General features: G+C 47.0%; 1 protein-coding gene across 17 annotated transcripts in view; it reads left to right on the top strand.

Annotated features, from left to right (window-relative positions):
* The first annotated feature begins 2,932 nt into the window (after positions 1 to 2,932).
* FGFR2 (fibroblast growth factor receptor 2) overlaps positions 2,933 to 15,609 on the top strand; it is a 105,676-nt gene continuing 92,999 nt past the window's right edge. For 3 of the 17 annotated variants that reach the window (XM_087432730.1, XM_087432728.1, XM_087432720.1), the window contains exons 1-2: positions 5,871 to 6,612; positions 7,270 to 7,559. In XM_087432730.1, the coding sequence (XP_087288856.1) occupies positions 6,587 to 6,612; positions 7,270 to 7,559 (316 nt within the window). In that variant the 5' untranslated portion in view covers positions 5,871 to 6,586. Of the gene's footprint in view, positions 3,337 to 5,582; positions 6,613 to 7,269; positions 7,560 to 15,609 lie in introns of those variants that run through there. The other 14 variants (XM_087432723.1, XM_087432717.1, XM_087432727.1 and 11 more) reach the window with 12 other exon arrangements.

The following is a 15,609-nucleotide window of genomic DNA, read 5'->3' as shown; positions in this document are numbered from 1 at the left end:
ACTATTCTATATTTCTCCTTTCAGATGCTTCTTTTATGCTACAGACATTACTGAGATTCAGCTTAAAGAATGAAATTCATAGTTTTGCAGGGAGCTCAGAAGCACATTAGAAGGGCTCCTTAGCACTTAGATATCAGTAGCCTTTATTCATCTAACTTTTCCATAGAGTGAAGGAACAGCCACCCATTAAAAAAACAAATTATTAAAAGAGAAATCCCAAATCTTTAAAGGAGAGAGGCCCGTGGCAGCGAGGGTTCCCATTTCTCTTCCTGGAACCATGGGGCCAGCAGCTCCATTTGTTGCTTGAAACTTCTGGGGACATCGGAGTTCTGGTGTCCTCATTTTTCTTCCTTCCATTGATATATCATTACTAGAGCGAAAAAAAGAAGGGCGTCTCGAGGGCTTTTGAAAAAAAAAAAAAGGGTGACTACTCAAGACATTTTGTAAAGGGGGGAAAATTGTGAAGAATAGGGACCCCAGTGGGGGGTTGGAGGGGTTGTGAATGTGGCCTTGTCTGGCGGTTCTTTCAGCTGAAACCTGGTGCTGGCGCTCTTCGTTCAGTTCAAACTGTCACCTTTAGTTCTTGCTGGCTTTTTCTGCCCTCGGCCCTGAACCTCAACAGATTGGGGCTTATTTACCTATTCACACTCGGCTGTGGAAGCTCATTAATAGGCTTATTAGCAACACCATTCACAGGAGGCCATTGACAAAAGGGGTTCCAGCCACTTGAAGAGGGAAGAGAAAAAAACTGCAAAGAGATTATTTTCCCATTCAGAAGCCTCGCTGGTGTGAAAGCTTTCCTAGACTCTCTGAGGTCACTTGAAGCCTAAATATGATGACAGCATTGGTTTTTAAAAAAAATTCCAAACATGCTTTTGCTTTACTCTAAACTGAAGAGTTTGCTGTTGTAGGCTTGTGGGCTTCGCTCACTTAAAAATGAACACTCTTCAGGGAATAAGGGGCTTTTGATGGATTGGTGTCTTTTCAACCCTATAAAGAATAAATTCTGCAAACTGCATCTGGACATTAAAGTAGGTGTTCTTATTTGTCATTTTCAGCAGAAGGCTTCCTTTTTATTCAGCGTACATAAAGCTATTGATAAATGGGGATAGGGACGACGGCTTCCTGCACCGGTAATTTATGTGAGAATGTGTTAACAGCGTTTTCAATGGCTGATGGATACACCGCAGGATGGGAAAGGAATCTGTCCTGAGACACTCGAGGTTCCCATTGGTGGGGAATATAAAGATGTAAGTGACAGCCTCTGAGCAGGCAGACATTCAGCCACATCTTTTTTTGTGACCCCCAGGTCTGAGAACTTGAAAAGGTACTGGTATGTCCATAACAACCCAGGTGGGAGTGGGGGGCTAAGGGTTACCAGACTTAAGTGTCAGTTACTTAAAAGGTTCTGGGACTGATCCAGGTTAGAAGACTTGACCAAAAACATACCCCTCCCCCAAGCATATGGATAATTTTGCCTGAGAATCAGACTGTTATTTTTGCTGTCTGATTTCCAAAATATAATTTCATAGCTATTTGCCTGAAGCATTCCAATGGATTTGTTACTCCTGGCTTTTAAGTAATTTACATAGATGTTTTCCACCATGTATTGTGAAGAAAAATGATTTTCTAATGATGTGGCACCTTGGAAAAATATTTTCGTAAATGTTATGAAGTGTGCAGGGTCGGCGACCCATGAGCAACTGCGTTTCTAAATGCAGAAAAAGTCGATTTTCCAGGTCAGTTTTGTCCTCACTGCTCCATCTATCTTCAGGCTTCTAAAGCATTCTAAAGCACTTCTGGGTTTAATGACCTTTTCTAAGGAAAAATAATTAAGGTTTTTATCTATTTATTGTCTTGGACTTAAGCATGACTGCTTAGGAGCTGGATGAGTGAGGAGGGAGAGAAAGTATATTAAAAAATAAATTATCCGGGAGACACAGCCTAGTGAAAAAGGTAAATGGAAAATATGAACTTTAACCAGTTACAGCTTGGCATTCAGTTGAGGAATTTGATTTTGCAGTTGAAGAATCTGAGATTCAGAGAAAGGAATTGATTTGCTCAAGGTCATACAGTGATTGATAGCAGAGTTGGGTCTTTAGAATCTTCTGAATGTCTTTTTATTAACCCAAATATATATTACTAAACAACACACTTTATTTTTGTTGCCATTTTTGACGTTTTTTAAGAGAGCGGATGCAAAGGCAGGCATTGCCAGTAACTAACTGTGTGACCCTGGACAACTTACTTAACCTCTCTCATCCTCAGTTTCCTTATCAGAAACTGGGAATACTATTCTGCAGGGTGGTTGTACCGATTGCAAACAACAACCTCTTCAGTGTGCCCTCCCCATAGTAGGGCCGCCATAAATGCTCCTCTATTCTCTCATTGCTATTGCTTTGAAGGACAGAAAAGTGCACAGTCCTGCAAACGTTTCCAAGTTGCTGCCTCTCCTCCACAAGTTTCAATTGCGTTACATCTCTCCCCAGTTCCACGCAGACGCATCTGAAAGTCTTTGAGGGGTAGGGCAGGCATTCTGTCATTTGTTTTCTGGCTTGAAATAAAACAATGTAACGCAATCACCCGGCGAACCGGCGGTCAGTCTAACTCCCACGGGAGGGCAGGGTGGGTGGCGCGGGGCGCGGGACCAGGCCTCATTCACAGGGGATGTTGTGCATCTCTCCGTCCCGAGGGTGGCCGGGCCCCTCGCCTGCCCGGCCGGCGTCTCGGGGCCGCTCGCCGGCGTCGGGAGCCGCGCGGGGCTCGGGGCGGCCCGGGCGCGCGGCGCTGATTGGCAGAGCGGGCGCCGCCGTCCAGGAAACGGCTCGGGTTTCAGCGGGGGCGTGACCCGCCGGGAGGGGGCGGCGGCGGCGGCAGCGGAGAGCGCGGCGGAGAGCCGAGCGGGCGGGCGGCGGGTGCGGAGCGGGGAGCGCGGCCGCCACAAAGCTCGGGCGCCGCGGGGTCTGCGCGCGGCGTAGCTGGCCCGGCGCGGCGACTCCTCTCCAGGCTGGCGGGGCCCGGCCGCGAGCCCCGGGCCCCCGAGGCCGCGCTTGCCTGCGCGCTCTGAGCGTTCGCAAGTTTCGAGCAAAGTTTGGTGGAGCAAACGCCAAGCCTGAGTCTTTTCTTCCTCTCGCTCCCCAAGCCGAGGGCAGCCCGCGGGCGTCATGCCCGCGCTGCTCCGCAGCCCGGGGTGCGCGTGAAGCCTCGGAGCCTCCACGCCGGCGAGGACCCCAGGACCATTTTTTGTTGGTTTCCCCCGATCTCGTCGCTTGCTGCATCCCGACCCACGCCGGGCACGGGGACAGAACCGATCGCCGAGGAGCGTTGCCATTCAAGGTAATCGCCGTGTCGGGCGCCTCGGGGAGCTCGCCAGCGGGGACAGTGGGCGCCGTGGGAGCCCGGGACGCCGGGTGCGCCGTCCCCCGAGCGGAGGGCGCGGGGCACCGGCACTGTGGAGGCTGCTCCCTGTCCTCCCTCTTTGGTTGCATAGGTGATGGGGGAGGTGGGTGCGTGCTGACGGCTGGCGTTTGGGAAGTTCTGCTTCAGCCACCCCCATCCAGATGCTGACATCTGCCTCTGGCGCTGACACCCCCCCTCCCTGTCAAACTCCGGCCGGCGCAGTCCCGCCGGCCCGGCGCGATCCTGCGACCCCAGAACTGGCGGGCGAGCGGCGAGGCTGCCTCGCTGGTGGCACAGCCCCGCAGGTTCTGGGCTCGGAGGGGCATCTTCGGGGTGCCTCATTCCGGGGACCGAGGAGTGCCCGCTCTGTCCCATCCAGGCCCCAGCGGGGGACCCTTCCCCAGGAGGAAGCCGCTGGGGTGGGGCCGGCGACATCTCTGTAGGGTTGGCGAGGCTCGGGGGTGTCACCTTCGGGGAGGGGGCTGCTCCGGTTCCGCGATTTCAGTGCCGCCTCTCCCCTTTCGCAGCAGCCGTCGGCGCTGGAGGGAGCGCAGCGCGCCTGGGGCTAGGGGGCGAACTGGACCGACTTTTTCTAGTTCGTTGCCTGCTCTGCCTGCAGCAGCTCGGAGATGTCGAAAGCGCAGGCGAGTTCTAACTTGCGCGCTCATTCCTTCAGCGACGGGACCGCGCCGGGAATCAGCCGAGGGCCCTGCGAGACGCTGGCTCCGTCCCTCGCGGCCAGAGGGCCAGGCGCAGGTCCGGCCCTGGGCGATCAGCCTCCGCGGCTCCCGCGCAGCCCGCTCCCTTGCAGACTCTTCTCCCGGCCCTCCTTCCCCTCGCCCAGTTCAATAAAACCTACCCGTAAAGGCAAACCTGCTTTCACACTCGGGGCACCATTATGTGTTTGGTGTGAAACGCTATCAACATTTAAAACCCCATTGTCACCCTGGTCCCAAATCCCTGTAAATCTTCCACTGGCCTCGACTCATTTTCATCTGAAAAGCCTGTTTAGTTTGAATAGAAAAGCAATCAGCCGCCCCTCTCCCTCTCCCTCTCCTTGGAATGTCAATTAAAATGCAGATTTCTCTGAGCTCTTTAGCGCCCCGAGAAGGGGGAGAAAAACAGGATATTCTGGGCAAACCAATGAAAGAAATGCTACAATGAAACCGGGTTGTTGGTGGTGGGGAGCTCCCCAAAGCTACTGCGAGTACTCTTTGGCTTGGAAGTGTTAATGGGAGGGAGATTGTGCTCCTGGGTCAGCCTGTATTTTGTCTTTTTGGAGATTTCAGTATGTTGAGGAATTCTTCCCTAGGTTTGACCCCTTGAAAGTTCCCTCCCCTGCTCAGCTCTGGGGAGAAGGGAAAGCAGTAGGGAGGCTGTGAACCAGGAGACAGGTCTGCCCCTTGGGTGTACCTGGGCATCCCCAACCTTGCCTGGCACTGTTGACTTTCCTGATGTGAAATCTACCCAGGAACAAAGCTCCAAGCCAGCAGAGGACAGATAACCTCTTAGAGGTGGAAGCCCGATTCAGGCGGGTACTGTATTGGCTTGCCTTCTTGGAGCATGGGGGGTTTGGGAATGTTCTGGTAAGTTGAGGAACCCAGCATAGATCTGGCCTGGTGACCACTCCCCAGCTAGGCTCTCTCGCTTGTCACTTTGCCCATCTTTGAGGGCAGGCTTGTGCCGAGGTGAAAATGGACCAGAGGAGCGAGTGGCCATGAAGAGCCATCCATCATAGGGAGGGTGACAACTCCTCCTGCGCCCAGGCTGAGAAGAGAGTTCCCTTTCAAGGGGAAAAATAAACACGCTGGGGCTTTCACTGAGGCTCAGACTCCAGGAAGGATTATGGTATTGAAGGCAGGAAGCCGGGATTGTGGCCGCCAGCAGCATGCTGGGCCTGTGTTCCCAACACTGCGCCTCAGGGCCTAATTATCCTGCCTTGGAGGTCCCTTCATATTTTTGTCCACTCTGCTAAGGAGTTGTGCAGACCTGCCGCCTTAGGCCTCTGCCTTCCAGAGATTTGGGGAGGGGTCTTCTGTGGGGCCTGGACCTGGAAATGGCTATACTTCAAGTTTCTGGTGCAGGCTGATGGGGGAGGGAATGCCTTGAGATGGAGCGGAGGTCATTGCCCACCTTTCTCTGCCTAGAGCAAAGGAGGCTCCTCTGGGCTGAGGCAGGTGGGTGAGGCGGCTGGGGAGGCAGCCTGGGGCGAAATCTCCTGCTAGGACTTAAGATTGTTCCTGGAGTTGTGTCGGGGGGCAGACAATTCCCATGCATGCTAGAAATGCTTAGTGAATCAATGAGAATGTTGGTATACTTTCCTCCCACGTGTATGTAGAAATAGACACAGAATTATCTTTTGAGGCTCTTAACTTTAAGAGGAAAGAAAAGTTGGGAAAAAAATCCTTCACGCAGTGGGAAAACACAGGGTGCTACACACACACACACACACACACACGCTTTCCTTGCTTTTGCTGTGAATCACACACCCTTTCACCTGTGCTTTGTTTGAAGCAGAGATTTTCTTTATTCCTCCTCTAGAAATGGTGCACTTTTCCCCCTTACCCATTTTAATCCTTAGTCAAGGCTTTTGGAGCAGTTTTCCTGATGTAGTTCTGGGGAGGCTCAGGCGGTGTTGAAATCCTGTGTCATAATTTGAAACATCAAGTCGCATGCAAAAAGTGTAGGGTTTAGAGATTTTTATATTAAAGGTCTCACTCCCACCCCCAGTCTTATAAAATATGATTCACTCATATAGTTCACAGAATCTGTGATTGTTTTAATCAGATTCTCTAACGTTTATGGATTTAGGCTCTACACTTAGTAATTGAGGATACTGAAGACATTTAAAGTTATTTAAATATTTTAAGCTTGGAAAATTCTCTTTGCCTTTGGAACAAATGGGTGAACAGAATAGTGAGTTTGAGCGCCCCCTTGTAAAATTTCTACTCTGAAATTTTAGCCAATAGGTTAGCGTATTGAAAGTTACTAGCCCAATCACGTACCGTGACAGTAATTTACATATCCTCATCTTTAATAAACTCCTGCGTTACTCATCAGAGTTTGCGTCTGCTCAGTTTCTTAACCTGCTCTGTATAGGGTGAAGATCTTTACCAGGGCTGCACTGCCATTTAGTCACAGTGGAAAGGAATTCAGGCTTCGAATCTGTTTGGATCAGCTGCTTTGAATGGATTGTAGATCCGTTCGTTCCTCGTAAGTGGCTGATTGGTGAAAGATTGAAATACATTTCTGCGTTGAAAGTGAATCTTGACAGGTGTAAATGGGTGGGCATTTTTGGTAGCCTTCCTGGGATTCTTTTTATTTTGCTAGTCTCCTTTCTTCCTCAGAACTACAGTGAGGGTGGAGAAAACCACTCAGCTCCAGCCCCAGAGAAGTAAGTCTGTAAGCAGCTGGCTCCACTGGTCAGCTTTCTAAAGCCCAGTTGGCCTCACAGAAGTTAACGAGGCTGGTGATGCCAACCTGAGCGTTGTTAACTGGCTTTTGTAGTTGCCCTTGAAACTAAGGTCGCGTTGCTTCTGCGTTTTGAGGGCGGTAGAGGCGGCAGTGGATAGGAGAAGAGAGTACTCTTTGCCTAAGTGAAGTGGCTGTGTGCGTCTGTGTCCTGTAGCTCCTCTTTTTATCTCTATTTCTTTAAAGTATGCTTTCTAAAAGATCAGCCTAACAAGATTGTGGACCGGTCTGGTGGAGACACCTGGGACTGAGAGGTGCGGATGGAAAGCATTTGCAGATAATGAAAAAGACCTGTTTGTGCATATTTGAGAGGCTGAAAAACTGTTCTTAGCCCACTTGGGTATCAGTGAATTGAGATTGGGGAAGATTTCACCGACTTGCCGAATCTCTTTCCTCTAGAGGCTGCAGCAGCAGCAGAAGCAGCAGCAGGACTGGCAGTGGCTACCGCAGCCCCTTGCTTCCTGAGCCCACCGCAGGCTTGAAGGCATTGCTGGCAGTCCATGCTCGTAGCGGAAGTGTGCAGATGGGATTAACGTCCACATGGAGATATGGAAGAGGACGGGGCGTTGGCACCGTAACCATGGTCAGCTGGGGTCGCTTCATCTGCCTGGTTGTGGTCACCATGGCAACCTTGTCCCTGGCCCGGCCCTCCTTCAATTTAGTTGAAGATACCACGTTAGAGCCGGAAGGTAAGTTATTCAATTTCGCTTTCAGGGTACCAAGTTTGTTTTGGGATTTGTCTGGGGAAGTGGCTCTGAAGTCAAGGCCTGTTTTAGAATCAGCTGCCCTTGCTATCAGCATTGTAAATGGGTCTTCTAAAAGCAAGAGAGAGTGGTCTCTGCTCCCCACAAATCAGAGATTATGAGAGTCTTTGCTGTAACACTGCAGGCAGAGTGGTATAGTTTGGTGGTTTCTTGGTGTGTGCGTTTCTCTGTGCTGGGTGAGGGAGACAGCCAGCAGTTCACCTCTATCCAATGCCCAGGAGAGCTCTAGAAGGAGGGGGGCTTGAGATGAGTGCCACCCATAGCTTCCTGCAGCAGCATTCTTACTGGTGGGAGAGTCTTGCTTACAATGCAAAGATTTGCTGTTTTCTGACAAAAGGAGCCACTAAGGGAAATTACCCACATCTGAAATGCTGACATTTTATTTTCATTGTCTAAGGAGAAAAAGAAGCTTCTGAAGTTCAGCACGGAGATGCGTTAGACATTGTCATTCATAATACTTGAGCAGTACGCCACCCAGCAGCAGATTCTTATTTTAGGTAAATTTGAAAAGGAACGTACCTGGGCGTCTCCCACGTCTTTGAGAACTTCCAGATCTAACAGAGCCCGCGTCGGTGTTCAGCTTTGGAAATTTAATTTTAAAGGCATCAGGCCAGTTGTGAGCACGACACGGGGCTGAATTATTTAGCCGGGTAGATTTGGACCCTCCTTCCCAGGTCCTTCTGAGACGACGGTAGCCAAGCCTCCACTTGCTGCAGCATTGAAATCTGTCATCAGTAGGCCATATTGGTAGCTGGGTGATTTTTGAGTGGTAATCTGAGAATAAAACGGCAGATCCCAACACTCATCACCACTTAATGAACCTGTTTGCTGAGAGCCCACCTGGTGCCTGCTTAGCTCTGGGGGCCCGCTGTGGTCCTGAGTGGTCTGGGTCAGCTCAGCTGTTCTGGAAAAGCACCCTGCACCCTGGGCTAGAAGAGGACAGAAGGCCCGTCCAGGACGATATGGGATGGAGAGCTGTGTTCCCATCCGAGATGAGAGTGCTGGGAGAGGGGCCTCCAATGAGACCCTGTGCGTGAGTCATGAAAGGATAGGGCAGATCTTTCTCCGGACAGTGGCACTTGTTATCCAAAGCAATCAAGCAATCGTGTGAGGGAGGCTGGTGTGCTTTTTCGTACACAGAGGTATGGAGGCTTTATAATGAACAAGTGTGGTGACACAAGGGGCTTCCACGGCTCTGGGAAGAAAATCTGGTAGGAGTTTGTGTCTGAGGCTTTAACAGGCTCTCACTATGACGATTATGGGACTGCCTCCTTGTGACATGTGCTGTGACATCAGTGGGAATGTATTTGCAATGGTGCTGCATTTTAAAAGGGCTTAATGTGAGGGAATGTGTTCCCAGTTTCTGAAAGTCATGCCTGTACTTCTTTAATTTTGCTAATAATTAAAATGGATGTTTCCCTAATTGCTGGTTTTCCCTTGAGTGTGCGGCTCAGCACAAACCGAAGCGGCTGAGCTGGGGTTTCCTACAGCGTGAGCTCAGGAGCGGCCCCGGGTAGGAGAAAACTGTCATTTTTCATTTAGACTTTCAGGGCAGCATTCTTGGAGCTTATTTCAACATAAAGTGTAAAATCGTCCTGGAGGATTTCCTTTATCGTATTTAATTATTGAAGAAAGTTTAGAATACGTGTGTACATGCAGCGAGAAAGGGGGGAGGCAGACAGGGGAAAAGTGGCCAGAAATGAAGTCCCCCCAGTTCCTTGTGTGAAGATCTGTGTCTAACAATATGAGTATTGTTGAAAGTGGGTCCTCCCTACCTGGGATCTGTGGATGCTCTTGGGCTTTGGGGTGAGGACCATGAATTCCCTGAAATTGCAGGTAATATTTTGTGAATGTTCTTTTGTGCATTTTTCTGGGTTCATAGCTTCTATGAGATTTGCATCCAGGGTTGTGAGATGCTGGGAAAAAAAAAAAAAAAGATTTAGAGGAAGGTGCAAAACCTTGCAAAAAGGAGGCTTTGGAAAAGAATACAAATCCCTGGACCTCAGTTTCCGTTTCTGTCACTTGAGAGTTTGATAAGGTGCTCTTTAGGGTCTCTTCATTAATGTTATGAATATTAATATCTTCAGAAGCCTTCTGATTATCTACCTGGAAAAGTTGTTAAGAGATTTAATTTGACCTGGGTGTAAAGAGCAAATAGCATCCAATAAGCACCCAGTTCGTGTTGTCGTCATTGTTCCCAGTGAGCTGGCCATATGGGTCTTCCCAGACCTGTGGGCTGGCCGTGTCAGTGGCCACAACGTTAGGAAAAATCTAGGTTTTGGAGACAGTTGCTCTCTGACAGAGGAGGAGGTGGCCCTTCGTGTTTCCAGGCAGCTGTATTCCCTCTCTGTAGTGTCTGCACTTCCCTTGTCCAATATTGGCAACCGATTTGAGCCCTAAGAGGAGCTCTTCCATTGCAGGCATTTTGCATAGGTGTCAGAGGTTATTAGGAAGGTAATCTAGTTATAGATAAGAAAGGAGTTTTTAACAACTGGAAGCTGACTAACTAGGGCAGCTCCAATTTAGGCTGTGGTCCTGTCGAATCGGAGAGGTGTGTGTGTGTCTGTCCATCCTTGTCTGTCCTCGTCGTTAATATAACCATCACTTTGGTTAATAGTAAGTTCAACCTTGACCTTCTATTGCACAAGTTCTTATCTTGGAAGACTTTTTGGTTTACTAATTTGAAAGCTCAATTTAGATAATGTCTATTGGGTTGGACCAGAGGAGAATGTGTCTAGAGAAAAATATGACTATATTCCAGGAAGGAGCCTGAGCCTTAATATTAGAGGATCCTTTTCCAATTGTCTTGGGTTTATATACTATCGTATCATATCATCTATCACCATATCACATCGTCTATCACATATTATTTGTCTTCTAGACACTTTCTCAAGTGGTAACAGTGGAGTTAGGTCTACAGAACTGACTGAAGAAAACAATTTCCAGAAGATTTTAGTTAAATATTCCAGTTTAAAAATGAATATTTTTAAATGGTCATTCATTGTTGTAGGGGTCCAGCTGAAGAGTGTAAACTCAGTTATTGACTCAAAGAGGGGCAGGCCTCAATGCCAAGTTCTGTTGATTAATATTCTAATTATTTAAAGTATAGTCAAGCTTGATTACCCTGGGGAAAAGGTGACTCTTACTTTCAAGTTCCTCCTGACTTGTCACCTACTCTTGTTAATTAAGTCATTGTTGACATTAACTGACATCTTTGTTTACACCAGCCCAGTAGGAGCTAAAATAAAAGGGCTTTTCCAACCCCAAACCCTTAATTACTTTCCCACCCTTCACAAAGTGTCATTCGGAAAAGCAACAACCTGGGAAAAAAGTAGTTTGCATGTTTTTTTTTAACCTGTCTTTTGGCAACCTTCTGAGGGGGGGATGCTGTCTTGGACCAATTTGAGTTGGTCCAAAGTTCAGTAGCAGAGGGGTTGAGTGAGGGATCTACACGGAGACCTCCCTAAGTCAGATTTTTCCAGTATGGTTTAAGTCCTTTGTTAGAAGTATTGTAAATGCCATAATATCAGCCATACGCATTTAATTGCAAGTTAAAAGAAAAGAAAAAAAAGAATATATCCGCATACCAAGAGTGAATGATTTAAAATAATCTTCTGTTTTGTATTATCTGCATCTTTGTTCCTCAATATGAGTGTTAATATTTAAGAGTTGACTGTAACTTGATAGTTAGCTTAGGAACAAGGACTTATTCTTGGTCAATTAAACCAAATGCAGGCTTATGCAGTTAAATACACAATGAAGTACACATTCTTTATTAGTATATAAAGTATTTCACAATTCGTAGACAAAGAGCTGTGTTTAATATTACTTCTGGAGCAAAAATCTGGCAAGCCCAGAGAATTGGTATTTGTATACTTTCTGTGCTGGCTCCCTATGATCCGAATTTGATGTGAGTATATGTGTTTTGCCTGTTTATTTTAACCAGTTAAAACACTGAGCACCTTCTGTGCGACAAGCCCCCCAGTAGGCCATAGCTGAAGACTTGTTCCTTTCAAGTCTTTCTACCCGGTTGAGGGTGAGAATTCAAATAACCAGAGCAGTCCAATATGAGATGTTTCCAATATCAGACTTAATGAATAATTACATGGTTATGAACTAACTCGGGTAGTATTGAAACAGGGAGAGTTTTGTTCAGTGGTCACATTCTCAATAAAATGTGTGCAGTAGCCCTCCCTCCTCCAGTCTGTAGTTTAAAAGGCTACCAACCCCCTTTCATCAAAGTCTGGCTTAATTTTACATTTACGTTGAAGCTGTCTAATTTTAGTCTTTAAAGGAAAACGTGGGAAATTGATTTTTGGGTGCCAGTGTGTTCAACTAGGTAGGCAATACAGCTGGTGTGCTGCTTTCCACTGAGCTGGTGTGATTCTGGGCAGGGTAATTTGTCTTGGTAGGCAATTTGGAAATTATTTTTGAAAGTTTTTCAGGCTTTCCTACAAATGATTCTGACCCGGTGGGTTTTACGCAGCTGTGCAGAAATGTCCATGGTCTTTATTATTATGTTGTTTTCCTTGAAGGATGACTTTAGTCTTAGGTTTTGCATGCTTTTTATCCTTTTGCTATATCCTAAGTGAGGTTTAGCTGTGGCTCGGCTTTTCCAGCTTTCCTGGCGTTGGAATGCTTGATATGGCTAACCATACTACACCCTTGCCCCACGTCCTTCTCTCTGGCTTGCCTTCTTAGTGTAGTTTCTTTTAACTGATGGTGATGGTGTTGAGGGCTCTGTGTGGCTGAATAGTGAGCCTGATGTAAGGGCGTAGTGTCTGGCCTTAGCCGAAGAGGTGGGTTTCTGAGCAGTTCTGCTTCAGCATCATCACATCCAAGATGAGCAAGCCCCTGAGAACTCAGCTTTGACCTGTTCAGAGGCTCTTGAATAATTTGAGTTTTTAAAGCTATGTATAACTCGTGTTCCATTTTGGGGAAAATGTTTATCTTCGTGGGAAGCCTTAAGGCTTTCTGGCAGCCTGAGAGTGTCCACAAACTGGCCACTGGCCAATTCTTCCTACTTAACCCAGGTAGACCTGGAGCACGCAGCCAGGTGCACTCTGGCCCTCTTGGACTGGGAATGTGAGGAGGTGTAAGGAAGGGAGCCTGAGGCCAAGTTCTTTAAAGAAGTCTGGCTGCACAAGCTGCTGGCCGCTTCACAGGATGGTCTTGCAGGTCTTGGAAATGTCTCCTTCTGAAATTTACAAAAAGGCCACACTTTTCCCAAGTTTTTTTCCTCCTTGCTTTGATCCCTTACTACCCCTTTAATAGGGCATGGTGGAAAATCCAAAATGGTAGCCACTTCAGTGCTGTGTGGTGGTTGCAGGCTTTCACTGGCCTCCATTTATATAACTTCAAGCTTTTACCATTTATATATTCATACAAAAGGATATTTACTTATCGGGATGGACCACAGTCATCCTTGAAGAGTGCGGGTCAAGTAAAATAGGCATGCGTTAGGTTTTTAGTGATTTTGGTTTTGGGAAACTTGCACCATGATGAAGTTTTAAGATGTTGGGTGTGAGCTGTTGTCATTTATTCCACTTTGGAATACCGTGAGAGATTACGCCCTCTTCTGGATTTTTGCCGCTTTATGTGAATATTAAAAGTTTCAGATTCTTTTTGACTGTACTGAGTCAGGGAGCTAAGCTGTGGCATACTCTTTCCTTTAACCCCTTGTCCAACTAAAGAATGGTAAATTCCAAGTCATTTCTGAATGGAATGCACATATATAGAATTTCGGGTTACGGTGAACGTGTTTTATGAGGAGGGCAAAAAATAGCTTATAAGGAAAATACTGATTCAGGAATGAGGACGAGGGATGTATTTATTTGTATGATTTATATAGCACCTTTCCTTGAAAGAAAGAACTCAACTCTGAGCTCTCACATTAATAAAGTAAACTCTGTATAAGTTGTCATGATTATTTTCCAACATTAGAACTCCTTCTGTGTTACTATATGTGACCTCTTTTTACGAGACAGTTTACTGTTAAGATTGTCCATACGTGACTGATTGCAATGTTTTAAAAATATCAAGACATTGAAAAGGCCAACTTTGTGTGTATGTGGAGGGGTGGGGTGGGGAGGCCTTATAAAAAGAATATAGAGATCTTTGCAATGGGTGAATTTATGGTTTAAACCCTTTGAAAACCCCTAAACTTCAGCTTGTTAGTTGCCCCAAAGGAGTGTGGCTGCCTTCAAGGCGCCTCCTTCCTGTCCTGCTAAGCCTTCTGGATTTCCACCAAAATGTGCTGCATTCTTAGCTGACCGAGGTAGGGAGGTAGGCGCACAATTGAATATATGTCCTAAATGTTATGTTTCAAATTTAAAATCACTCAAATCTTTAAAAGATCAAGAATTCCCTATACAATTAACCTAAGTTTGGCATCTGACATCTTTTTTTCCAAATAAATGAATAAAATCATTTTGAATGGTGTGTGATGTGCTTTCTGGGGACGTAAACTCACAGAAGGAACTTGGCCTTGGAAGCTTTGCAAGTTGGGTTGGAATCTCTCCACTATCTGCTGGTGCTGGGGCCTTGACAAGTTAGATAACCTCTCTGGGCCTCCCTTTCTTTATCTGAATTGGGGCTGATAATATCTATCTCAAAGGGAGAGTATGGAGATTAAATGCAAATGGGATGTGAAGCCCCTGATGCAGTCCTGGCCAATCGGGGGTGTTCAGTAAAAGCTGTTTCCTCTGTACTCCACCCACTTCCTTGTCAAAGTGAAGACCTGATATGGGATTTAAAACCAATATTTCAGGGATGTTTACCCAACAATATACAATGATAAGTCTTCTGATGAGCTGGCATCTACATTAATTAAAATAGAAAGGACCTCTACATCCTGGATTAGTCCAATCCTTTTTATCATCTTGCTGCTTGCAGTCCGAATGGTTCAGGGTTGACATTTTTTTTTTCCCTGTGGAAAAAAGTCGTTTGCAGCTATGGACAAACAGTGGGATATGGACTTCATGAGAACAATATATTTTGGCAAGGAAGGAGTTTTGTGTGTGAGGCTTCCAAGGGATTGTCATTAGGCCCTGTGAAGAATGCTGGAGAGAAGGTTATGGGATTGGCTGGGGGAGGTGGGGTGTGGCATGCTCTGTTTTTGTTCTGGCCAGTGAGGGAGCATGTGAGGATCATCCCTGCCAGGTTTGCCTGTAGGGACTTCACCTGGTCAGCCTGTTGGGCATTCCTAGTGCACAGGTCGCTGGGCTTCCAGTCTGCGCGGAAGGGAGCTTGAGGAAATTGATATGGGATCCACGGTACTGAAGGGGGCGGGGCTGAGCAATCATTTGCATGTTATACCCAGTGAGGGTTACTTGATAGCAGGGGGGTGAGGTGTCAGTGGATGGGGTCATGTTCCTTTAGCCCATTCCCTGAGATGAGGATGATGAGGATGATGAAGATGATGGTAATGATAACTCTCACTACCATTTATTAAGTGGACACAGTGCTAGGTACTTTGATGTATGTTATCTCTAATCTTAATAATCCAGCCAACCCCAGGTATTCCTCTTCCCATTTTTATAGACAAGGTAACTGAGACTCTTGGAGATGAAATGATTCCTCCAAGACCCCGCAGTTGGTGAGCATGGGCCCAGGTTTTTGGGTGAATTTATTGGTACAACAAAGATTTCCCAGTTGCCCCTTCTTTCCTGAATGGGAGGGTCTTTTGTGGAATGCTGTGGTGCCTCTCTCATTCTTTCCTAAATTTGTCATTCTTTCCCACATCTTTACACCTATTCCCCTAAAACTATTTGAAGAAAAATCACAGGCAATAAAAACGGCCCAATAATTATCACTTTGTGATTCTAGAATGACCTCTGGTGGAATGCAGCTTACTAGTAAGAAGCTAACCCTCTCTGCTGCCCAGGAGACCAAGGGAGACTGCTCTGAGTACCAGTTAGTGACCCAGGCTGTCACATGGCAGGAGTTCAGGACAGGAAGGGTTGGCCTGATTTGT

This window comes from Ceratotherium simum, chromosome 6 (genome assembly GCF_057802395.1).
Source record: "Ceratotherium simum simum isolate JZ-2026a chromosome 6, ASM5780239v1, whole genome shotgun sequence".
Classification (NCBI taxonomy): domain Eukaryota; kingdom Metazoa; phylum Chordata; class Mammalia; order Perissodactyla; family Rhinocerotidae; genus Ceratotherium; species Ceratotherium simum.
Note: the sequence above shows the minus strand (reverse complement) of the source record. Positions and strands in the feature narration are given on the sequence as shown.